This window comes from Saccopteryx bilineata, chromosome 4 (assembly GCF_036850765.1).
Source record: "Saccopteryx bilineata isolate mSacBil1 chromosome 4, mSacBil1_pri_phased_curated, whole genome shotgun sequence".
In the NCBI taxonomy this organism is placed as follows: Eukaryota; Metazoa; Chordata; class Mammalia; order Chiroptera; family Emballonuridae; genus Saccopteryx; species Saccopteryx bilineata.
The window spans coordinates 259,914,196-259,926,239 of record NC_089493.1 but is presented as its reverse complement, the minus strand read 5'-3'; the positions used below and the strand labels follow the sequence as shown (position 1 = coordinate 259,926,239).

Sequence of the window (12,044 nt, the reverse complement as noted above, 5' to 3'; positions counted from 1 at the left end):
ATATTTTAAAGATAGCTAGCCTAATTTTTGCCCACCGTAGTGGGGAAAGTATATGGGACCTCACAGTACTCCAAGGTAGGCCAGTATATGAAAAGGAGGACACTTAATGTCATCTGAAAAGGTTTAATGTGGCATATGTGTAGTTACTAGCCAGAGTTCGATCGTTTGTATTCCTTTTGTTTATTTTTTCTATCCGAAGCTGGAGTCACACTGTGCATATATTTTTTAATAACATGTACTATGTATTTCTGCATCAATTGTCAATGAGCAGAAAAGAAGCCATAATGGGTCAAGACAGGATTTAAAATGAAAAACAAAACACATTCTATCCCAGCAGAAATAGTAACCTGATCAAAACCAGTAAAATATTTTGCAAACATCCACTGTGTATGGCGTATCTTTTTTCTCCTTTAGTTTTTCTAATTAGAAATGCAAATATTATTTGACGGTCTCCCCCTCAAGAATTTCCTCATTGGCCTTTTCCTACTAGTTTTGGTGTCCTCATGATATTCAGAGAAAACAGCTGTGGAAAAGGAATACATGTATGTCAGCCAGCAACCCATAAGTGCATAGATCAGCCCAGGCCTACGTCAATATCAGGCTTACAACAATATCAGGAAAGGTACACAGAAAAAAAGTGGGCTCCAGAGTTCATGAAAACTGGTCTTCATCATGTTTGGGTTCCATGAAAACGAGTCTTAATAATGTCCCTGACTCTGGCTCTATTGAAATTCCTTCCTCCACAGCTCTTACACTGCTGTTCATACCTGGTTGTTGCTATATGTAAGGACAGTCACTGGGTAAACATGTCTTCCAAATTATCCCTCCTGCCACAAGTCCAGAGTTTGTAGCAGTGCACACAATGAGTATTCATTTTTTAAAATGCACGAAACAAGCCTGACCTGTGGTGACGCAGTGGATAGAGTGTCAACCTGGAACGCTGAGGTCGCCAGTTCAAAACCCTAGGCTTGCCTGGTCAAGGCACATATGGGAGTGTTGATGCTTCCTGCTCCTCCCCCCTTCTCTCTCTCTCTCTCTAAAATGAATAAATAAAAAAATATATATATATATTGAATTTATTGGGGTGACATTGGCTAATAAAGTTATATAGGTTTTGGGTATACACTTCTACAATACACCATCTGTATATTATGTATGTATTTAATACCCAAGTCAAGTCTGCTTCTATCACCATTTATCCCTCTTTTTCCCTTTTGTAATCATCACACAGTTGTTTGTGTCTATGAGTTGATATCATATCTAATTGCTTCTCTATTGCTTTTTTCATCTATTTTTTTTCTTTTTTTTTTTTAGAGAGAAAGTGAGACAAATAGGCAGACAGGGACAGATAGACAGGAAGGGAGAGACATGAGAAGCATCAATTCTTTGTTGTGGCACCTTAGTTGTTTATTGATTGTTTTCTTATATGTGTCTTGACTGGCAGGAGGGAATCCAGCCAGAGCGAGTGACCCCTTGCTCAAGCCATTGACCTTAGACTCAAGCCAGTGACCTTGGGCTTCAAGCCAGTGACCTTTGGGCTAAATCCAGCAACCATGGGGTCATGTCTATGATCTCTTGCTTAAGCCAGCAACCCCATGCTCAAGTTTGTGAGCCTGCACTCAAGCTGGATGAGCCCACACTCAAGCTGGTGACCTCAGGGTTTCAACCCTGGGTGCTCAGCATCTCAGTCTGACACTTGGTCCACTGCGCCACTGCCTGGTCAGATCAATCTATTTTTCAATGGGACTGTTATTACTATCTTCTATGAGAGAGTAAATGGGGGAAAATCTGTAAATTAGTTCAAGAATTATACTAGAAGTGGTATTTCTATCAGCCTGAGTGAGCCAAGAAAGCACATCAGCAAGGGTTGAACGTTTCTACTGGACTGATGCCAATTTTCCAAGCACATAATCTACTAAAAACATTTTTGAGTAAGACTTTTGAGGATATGTTTTTATGACCAGGTTAAACATTCCAAAGCAGATTTAAAAAAGAGAGAGAGAATCAAGCTCATTAGAGAGAGCTGGTTTTCTGAGATTCTCAATAATTTAGTTCAGTTCAAAAATGTTATCTCCTCTGTTCCAGCCTTTGAAAGAGATGTTTGGAATACAAAGATAAAGCATAATTTCTTCCTTTGGAAGCTCTTGTCTTGTGAGAGAGACAGATAAATTTTCATTATAATACTTTACGATACAGTATATAGAGGGTCCTCTGTGCTCCCAGAGGAAGGGCCCTTAGCACGGTCTAAGAAGGTCAAATAAGGTTTCTTCTCTTAAAATATATATATTTCAATTAGAGTTGACATTCAATATTATTTTATAATTGTTTCCAGTGTATGCCTAATGGTTAGACATTCGTGTAATATACAAAGTGATTCCCCCCAATAGTCTAGTGCCCACCTGACACCATACATAGTTATGCCAATATTATTGACTTATTTCCTTTACATTTCCATGACTATTTTGTAATTACCAATTTGTACTTCTTATTGTATACTATATTATTCTTTTATTTATTTATTTTTATTGAATTTATTAGGGTCTTACTGGTTAATAAAATTATATAGGTTTCAGGGGTAAAATTCAATAATGCATCATCTGTATATCGTATTGTGTATTCACCACCCCAAGTCAAGTCTCCTTCCCTCACTATTTATCCTCCCTTTACCCTCTTCTACCTGCCCCGCCCCCTTTCCCTTTGGTAATCACCATACCTTTGTCTGTCTATGAGGCTTTTTTCCTTAATCCCTTCACCTTTTTCACCCAGGCCCCTGACCCTCTTTCCCTCTGGCAATCATTAGTTGGTTCTCTGCATCCATGAGTCTGTTTTTGTTTTTGTTTGTTCACTTATTTTGTTCTTTGGGTTTCACATGTCTATGAAATCATATGGTATTTGTCTTCTTTTCTATGACTTATTTCACCTAGAATAGTATTCTAGGTCCATCCGTGTTGTCACAAATAGTAAGATTTCATTTTTTTTTTTATGGCCAAGTAATAGTCCATTGTACATGTATACCATATCTTCTTTATCCAGTTGTCTATTGATGGGCATTTAGGTTGCTTCCATAATCTTCAGAGGTTTCCTAGAGGAGATATTGCCTGAGCTGAATCTTGAAATAAAAATTAGACAGTGTAGGAGGAAAGGGATACAGGGATATGCACAAGACTGAACGTTCATAAACATTGTCTATATAGTAAACCTTATGAGGCCAAATTCAAGACGCTAAAATAAAAAGCAGGAAGAATGAAGGTTGGATCATGGATGACTTTTTTTTTTTCAAACTATAAGAGAAAGTTTATTTAGAAAGTTGCAGAGGTAGTCAAAGTGAGCCACCCGAGCTTGGGGTCAGGAGACAAGTTACAGAGGCAAAAGAAGGGTCCTTGGAACTTAGGAGAGAGAAGGGTAAAGGTTACACACCTCAGGGGAAGATTTGGGGGAAGAGAAAGGCACAGGTATACTCCCGAGAGGAGGAGAGCCACGAATAGCCTTTTATATAGTTCTAGGAAGTTTGGGTTATATCCTGTAGGGAATGGAAGGAATTTTAGCCTTGAACAAATGCATGCTATAGCTAGATTATCCTAATAGTATAGAGTGGGTTAATTTTAAGGGAGAAAGTCTAGATGTAGGGATTTCAGTTATGAATGGATTTCAGTGATCCAAGTGAATTGAGTAGTAATGGGAAGACAAGAATATTTGCGAAGTAAAATTAAATTTGGGTGATTTGCTGTGTGTTTGTGGGGTGGTGGGCAGTGGTGGAATAAAAAGTATTGAATTTCTAAAGGCAGTGATTTTCAAACTCTTATATATGATTTCTAAACTTTAGTGTCTATAAGGATTACTTAGTAGGTTTGTTAAAAATGTCAGTCTAGACTGTTGATTAAGATAACAGATTGGATTGGTTTGGAGAAACACTCTTTCCACTTAAGTCATATGGTAACACAGAAAAATGCATTACAGATTTATAAACATAAAAGGCTCCAGAGCAGGAAAGTAAAATATCTGGATATTAAAACAATGCAGTGGGAACTCAAAGCAAGTGTTTAATTTTGGACCAGAATGGAAGTGAAGCAGTCAGCAGGGGCATTGTGAACAGACATCATTCAAGTGGGAGTTGTAATGGTCAGTTAGGAATGGATGCCTTGTGCATAGTAAGAGGCTAGGCTGGTGATATTCTTTCCCTGTATATAAACTTGAGCTAGGAAGAAGCTTTCCAGTTGGAAAAAAATGACTAAAAATACACCACCCACCAGCTCAAATATATCGCAAGCATGAGAAATGAGTGGCAAAGAAGACATCCTGGAGAAATTTGAATCCCAACTCCATGGTTTGTGGTTCTGGTTCACACATATCTTGCCATACAAAAACTGTGAGTCAAAAAGTGTAAAAAATCATTCAAAAATAATAAAACGTGAAGGGTTCTCAGAGAGGTGAACTGAGAACTGAGTGTTAGGAGCTCCTGTGGAAATAATCCTTGTTGAAGAGAAGCTCACAAGCTAGAATGAAAACAACACAACAGCTGACACTGCAAGGGAGAGGGAGTATCGGCTGCATAATAAACAGAATAACTCATACCCAGGAACTACGAATAATAGAGGAATCCCAAAGCATTTTCAATGTTCAAAATGATTTTGAAAGTGACATGACAAGAATAAGGCATTATGGAGAAAAAGAAACAAGTATGAAAAAGATCAGTAACCATTTGAAAATAAAGACTATAATCATTGAAAAATATCCATGCTCAATTGTAGAGTAGATATAGCAGACAAGAGACTTAGGACATTGGTAGACAGGAAAAAATCATTCAAACCAACAGAAATAAAGAGATGGAAAATATATAAGAACATTAAAGATACAGAGCAGAGAGAGGAATCTCCTTTGTAAGCCAAACATGCTTGTCAAAAAGAAAGAAAAGGGAATGAGGGAGAGGCAATATTTGAGGCAACACTGCTGGAGAAATCTCCAGAAATGAAGGAAATATAATTCCTCAGACTTTAAAATTACATTGCATTTGGCGTGGGGGGAGGGGAGTCAAGAGAAACAAATATACGGTGATAGAAAACGATTTGACTTTGGGTGATGGGCATACAACACAATCAGCAGCTCAAATGTTATAGAAATGTTTACCTTAAACCTATGTACTTTTATTGATCAATGTCATCCCATTAAATTTACTTTTCTAAATTAAAAAAAAAAATCACATTGAGTTCTAGCTGGGTACCTTGGGTCTTACTCCTGGAGATTCCAATTCACCAAACATTTGTTACCATAAATATTTACAACCTTCAATATCTCATGGCACACTATAATCCATTCTTGGAACATACAGTACTCTTGGCACTTCAGTGGGTAAACTGTGAGATAGAGCAATTGTTAGATAGTCATATAGGCTCAAGGCAAGTCATTTTACCTAGCTAGGAGCTACGTGGTCATTTTCAAATGTTGACAAGAAGGATCTAGTTGAGAGGAAGGGTTTAAAAATACAAAAATGAAATGAAGAGTTGCTGTTCTAAGATTCCTGAGTTGGTGGGAGATCACTGGATCCAAAGCCAAGAGAATGTCGTCCCAGAAGAAGTAGCACACCTGTATGTGTGGTAGGAAGGTAAGGAGTTCTGTCTGATACCATTTCCAGGATAATTTTTAGCTCTAAATGATAGAAGAATCAGCATCAAAACACTCAGGGTTTCTATTTGTAAAGTACCGAGACCAATTTAAATACAAAATTAAGAGAAAATTAAGAGAATCAGACTGTGAAAGTGGACACAGGGGAGTACAATGCAGCAGGCAGGACAACCAAACCCTCTGACGGAACCTGCTTGCAGAGTCACAAGGAGCCCAGCTTAGAAGGCCTTCCCTGCGGCCCTGGCAGGGGGGTGCTTCCTACCGCCCTTGCCCTTGTTGCTTTGGAAGCTGGATTTGCTGTGGTCCCAAGGGATTCTTCATGCTCCTTTTGAGCAGCTCCAATTCCCAATTCCCAGTTCAGGGAATGTGCATCTGATTTGTCATTATCTTTCACCATAGAAGCAAAGGGAGGCTGAAAAGTGATAGTCTGTTTGGTTTACATGATGGGCTCTGCTTCTCCTTGAAGACCTTTATAATGGAGAACTCCCTCATCATAGTTTAGGCTGATACATTATCCACCAAGATTCAGCCCATAGAGCACTTTCATTTGAGTTAGTAAAAGATGCCCCATAGAGATTGATGCATCTTGGTGCATTAGCAATTGGAGTACCTTTGAGAGTTTTTTTAAATACCCTTCCCTACAGGGGGAGCCTTTCCTGAGTCAAGGTGCACAGCTAGAATGCAGCTGGACATTAATTAGTCCCCCTCACCCCTCAGCTGGGCGTCCTTGTTTATGGTAACCTACTCAACTATAGACAATGTTCCTGATAGCTCTGCACCTGCCAGAGATGAGGGGATTAAACACCATCATAAAACCACATGCACGGAAGTGGCAGATTTAGGTGGCAACGCTGATCCTGAACTCTATAATCCAGAAGGCCTTTATTTTACAACTAGCCTTAAAGCCATAAAATATTGCTTCACAGTCAAACGGCAGATGTTATCAGAAAAGGCAAATAAACTCCCTTTGTTGCTTTTATTGTTGCTGTTATCTAGGTCCTCATCTATGTAAGTGCAGAAGTCTGGCCAAGTGTGATAAATTCAAGTGATTTTATTTTGACTCAAGATTTGAAGGATCTTACTGGGATTTTCCGAGTCCTGTCATGAGAGATTCTTCTTCACAAGGAATTTTTCTTAGACTAGTAAAACGAAGCTGTCAGTCTTCAGTCAGTCTAGGAAATAGAGGACTGGCTTTAGGAAAATATATTACTGAGAAGTTGAATGTTTCCTTTCTCTCTACTTTATACCTCTCCCCACATCTCATGGGTCTATGTGTCTCCAACCCAAGCCAGGCATAAATAAATCATCTGGTGAAATTTTGACTTTTACAAATTGTAGGCCAAGAAGATTAATCTCTGATGCAATTTAGGTACTAGTAGGAAACAGAGAAAAATTCTCTCAGGGCCAGTGAAATCACCACCACATACCAGGAAAGCCTGCTCTTTCTGCATCTTGGATAGCTGAGGTTATCTACCAGAAATTCTCTAGCACAGAGATGAGCCAGGGCTGACCAGACCAGTGACTGCCCTAGATCAGCATGTGACACTGGCAATGAGCCACAAGCAACCAGCATCCTACCCTGTGGGTTGAGGGCTGTGGCTGGGCTGCAAGTACCATGAAGGAGAATTGTAGGTGGGAATTCTGACTACAGTAGTAGGGCATAATCAAGCAATCTGTACATAATAATTTCAACTAAATTCAAGTAAGAGGTTAGCAAAGACATCTAAAGTTTCTATAAAAGCCTTAATGTCAGTGTAGGTTGTGAATTGCTCCTGTTGTATATTCTATCTTCCACGTGAAGATTCAATTTAAACAGTAGATACTGCCTTTCTTCACAGAACTGTTATTGGAGTAATGAAAGTTGATACTTACTCTGTGTTTTCTCTATGTCAGGTACTGTTTGTTCTAAGCACTGTACATATAATATGTCATGAGAAACTCTAAAGAATTCTACATGGCAGAAACTTTTATTAGCATCCTAATTTTGCAGTTGAGGAAATTGAGGCACCGAAGATTGGCCAAGATGAGTTGCAGAGTTTAGGTAAGTGATCACACCCGCTAAGTGGTAGAGATGGCTTTTCAACCCTAGAATGCTTGCTCCGGGTCCGGGCTGTTAGTTGCTGTGACAGGCTGACTCCAGGAAGAAAAGCAAAGCAGACTTTCCAGGAAGAAAGAAGGGAGGCTAGTGGACGTAAGGTCAGGTATTGGGAAGCCAAAGGACAAGAGGCAAACACGGGCCCCCAAAAGGAAAGTATGGAAATAGAAACAGATCCAAGGAACTGAGGGTCCAGAGTTCACTCGCAGGATGGCCAATGGCTAAACTCTATAGTCCATCTGTGATGGAATTGTTGATGACCTTCAGAATAAAAGGACTGAGAAAGTGTGACCATGTTGAGGGTTTATTGTAGGACAATTCTAGGAAGACACAGAAATGCTTCCTAGACTGGAACCATAAGAAAGAACCAACAAAGACAAGAAAACAGCAGTCACTCAACAGTTTGGCCATCAAATATGTAGAAAAAGAAAATCAACTTAAATAGAAAAGAATAAAAGAGAATTTTATTTTACAGTGGACTTACTAAAGGAAGATGAATTAGAGTGGATGTATGTTTTCTTCCTAAGTTTAAATTCCTGTGTTTCATTTATGTCCAGTTAAAACAAAGACACAGACAAAAAGGCCAGACCTCACTCTGTCACATCTTGTTGAATCCTGTGATTCGATCTGCCAGTGATGTTGTGAGAGATGTTCAACTCAGGTCTTTAGGAGCCCCAGTAGTGGCTCCGGAATTTCTAGATGAGAGGCTTTGGGGCTACTCATCCAGATGGAAGAGTGTGGCCGGGCATGGCTGTGGGCCTGTGTTTGTATAGAAAGCACAGTTCTAGGTTAGCTCGTCTTTTTATCATGGGTGGTTTGAGGGATGAGGGATCTTTACTCACCCAGCTACCCTTTGCTGCTATCACTGATACACACACTGCAAAAGGACTGTCTTCAGTATTCCAACCACCTTCTTCAAATCTTCTCAGCTATGGTCAGCACACACATATTAACGCGTGTTGCCTGAAGACAAATCCTGTTTCCCATTTCCTGACCAGACATTTTGAAACTTCTGGCTGTGGATAGCTTGAACCCTTCATGGACCTTTTTATTTTTATTTTTTCAAACACAAACCACATTGTCTCGAAAAAAAATTTCTGGCACATAATCCAGGTGATCAAGATTTATTCACTGAAGCACCTACCCGTTCCCATTAGGATCTTGCTCCCGTCTGAATCCCCATTATTAACAAGAAAAAAAAAATGGGGTCAATGGAGGAGTTAGAAAGAAACAGGTCTACAAAGGAGATTTTCTCTTAAATACCAATTGGTACCTGAATTTAAAAATTTGAAGGATATTAAATTTTCTTTCAGAAAAGTTATACCAATTTACAATCTCACAATATATTTAAGAGTGCCTATCTCCTTGCTGTTTTTTAAATCTAACTTTTTTATATTTTGCCAACCAGAGAGATGCAAAATGACATCTTATTTATAGTTATTTGACTTGTTTTAATCTAATTATGCAGAAAATAAAAAATCTTATCTGTTTATATTTATGTTCATTGTTATATTGGGTTTAAATATTAGTTTTAAATTACATTTTTCTCTTAATATCATATCACTAATATGGTTTTACATCTTTTAAAAATAGTGGGGTTATTTTTTTTAAAGAAATATCAGTAGCAAAAAAGTAACTAGTAGTCACTACATAAATTTCAAGTGAAGTAGCTTATTGAAACATGAGTTAATAATAAAGGAAAAATGTGAAGAATCATTATGATTTTTATCAGATGGGCTAGAAGGCAAAAGTATCCTGAACCGAGGAAGCCAGCATGAGAAAAAGCAGAGAATTGTGAATGTATAGACCAATTTTGAATGGCAAAAGTGCAAAGTGGACAAAACCCAAAGCTTAACAAGGAATTTGATTATGCAAATCCTTAGAGGCCACACTAAGGAAATTTAATCTGTAGAAAATAATGAGTCATATTTTTATCCAGTGGATGGGCATTTGGAAATAACATTGGACCAATGGAGGAAAAATTTAGGTCAGGGAACCTAAATGTAGGACCAATTTAATTATCAACTTGAGAAATGATAAAGGCATACATAGAGCAGGGCTGTGGGAATGCTCTGAGGGGAAAGTATTGATCAAACTTTTTCCAAGATAGAATTAATAGAAGATGGAAACCAACTAGTTCTAGGAATGGGAGTAAGGGAAGAATCACTGATGTTTCCCATGTTGTTGTTGTGTCTAGGTGGATGGAAATACCTTTAACCTAAATAGGTAACACAGAGAAAGATGAGGTGCTTTTGTGGGGGTAAGGGTATGTGGGGTGAGAATGGGTACAAAAGAAGTCCAATTTTGACTCTAAGTTTCCTATAGGAGGTCAAAGGGAGAAGTCATTCTTGTTAAATGTATGTATTCATTCAACAAATACTGAATTCCTACTCGTCCAGGTTCTGTTTTAGGTTCTGGGGATACTGTTGCAGGAAATACAAAAGTTCTGGTTTTTATAGGAGTTATATCCTAAGTAAAATAGCTAGGATATTAATTTCAGACTCATAGGAAGTCTATTTCACTCCTTAGGAATGTTAAGGTACATGGAAAACTTTTGTACAGTTAATGTGTATAGCATGCATATGTTCCTCTTGACTTGGCATAATTTTTGTATACTAAAAAGGTCTGAAAATTTGTAGATTTATTATCTTTTATTACATACTGTTTTCTCTGTTTATCCACTGGAAGCCAAGGTTTTTCTCAACAATGACATCCTCATTTATTACATAGTCATATGGGAAGCTGGGAAATACATTAAAATGATTTGTTTTATGACAAGATCTTCAGAAAAATCTGTGGTTAAACATACCTCACCAAGCTTCAGTTTCCTTATTTGTTAACTAAAAGGGTTGTGCAAGTTATCTCAAATGCCACCTCCTGCCTGACCTGTGGCGGTGCAGTGGGATAAAGAGTTGACTTGGAACACAGAGGTCGCCTGTTCGAAACCCTGGGCTTGCCTGGTCAAGGCACATATGGAGTTGATACTTACTGCTCCTCCCCCTTCCCCCCCCTCTCTTTCCTTCTCTCTCTCTCTCTTTCTCTCTTTCCTCTCTGAAAATTGAATAAAATCTTTAAAAATAAAGAAATAAAAATCAAGTGCCGCCTACTTGAGCTAAGTCAAGTCTGTCCAGTGTGGTTTTTGTGGTTTGTCACTTCAACCCTTCTCGATATCATCCTTAATTTTCCTTCATCATCCTGCTGTGCCCACAACAGCCCCCAGACTCCCTGTATCCTTGTCACATCGTTGCTGCTGAGTTCCGTGGGAGAAAACCTCACAATCTTGCATTTTAGTGACACTAGGTAGTGTTGGTTTCTAATCTCAACTGAGTTCTCAAAATGGCCCAGCAATTCTTCTGAGCCTCTCTTGCAGCTTGCTCTTCTTTTCAACAGTAGCCAGGTCAGGCCATCAATACTATTCATAAATCTCCTAAACTAACTAGTCTCTCTTACTCTCTACGGATGAACTTGCTCGCCTACACAGAGGGGCGAAAACTCAAACAAGTCAGACAAGAGCTTCCTCCAATTCAGGCCCCAAAGTCCACAGAGTTACTTGCCTTGGCTTCTGACCTTTCCCCCTGACCTGCAGTCACAATGGAAGAGGTGCCCTCCATCTGCATGTGGCTCCTGCCTCCCCACTGCCCTTGGGAGCTCTGGGTCCCATCTCCTCTTGCCTTCAAAGGGACTTTTCCCCTTTTCTCTTCTTCTTCTTTTTTTTAAACTTTTTAATTGAATTTATTGGGGTGACATTAGTAAAATTGTATAGATTTCAGGTGCACAATTCTATAATATATCATCTGTATATTGTATTGTTTGGTCACCACCTGACTTTTCCCTTTTGATTATCCCTTCTCCCATCTCTTTAAACCACCACTCTCTAGGTTTATTCTTAACAGTTATAAACATGCATAAAACTTTCCTGTCTTAAAAACAAATTAACCAATGAACCACCTCCCTCTAGGTAGCCTTTTAAACCAAACCTCCAGAAGGAGTTATCTACTCTCACTATTTCCACGTGTCCTCTCCCATTCACCCCTCCACCCTCCCTAGAATGACTCCAGTCTCCACGACTGGTCCAACAGTGTTGAGTGCATAAAAGTGTTTGACTGATTGTATGAAATTAAATATCCCAGGGCATTTTCAGGTTTTAACTAATTTGTAAGATTATAAATTAATAAGATTTTTCCATATAAAGTGTAAAGAACATTATTCCTTGGGGACAATTCACACTGGGTAAATCATCCTAAATACTTGATTACGTTCTTTTTTTTTTTTTTTTTTTTAATATAGAGACAGACAGACAGAGAGTCAGAGAGAGGGACAGATAGGGAAA

At 38.7% G+C, this 12,044-nt stretch overlaps 1 protein-coding gene across 1 annotated transcript in view; it reads right to left on the bottom strand.

Moving 5' to 3' along the window:
- The window catches only part of CCDC192 (coiled-coil domain containing 192), a 217,831-nt gene that overhangs the window by 90,995 nt on the left and 114,792 nt on the right, over nt 1-12,044 (bottom strand). Inside the window, 1 exon segment of the mRNA XM_066276819.1 lies at nt 5,882-6,006. Within this exon segment, the coding sequence (XP_066132916.1) occupies nt 5,882-6,006 (125 nt within the window).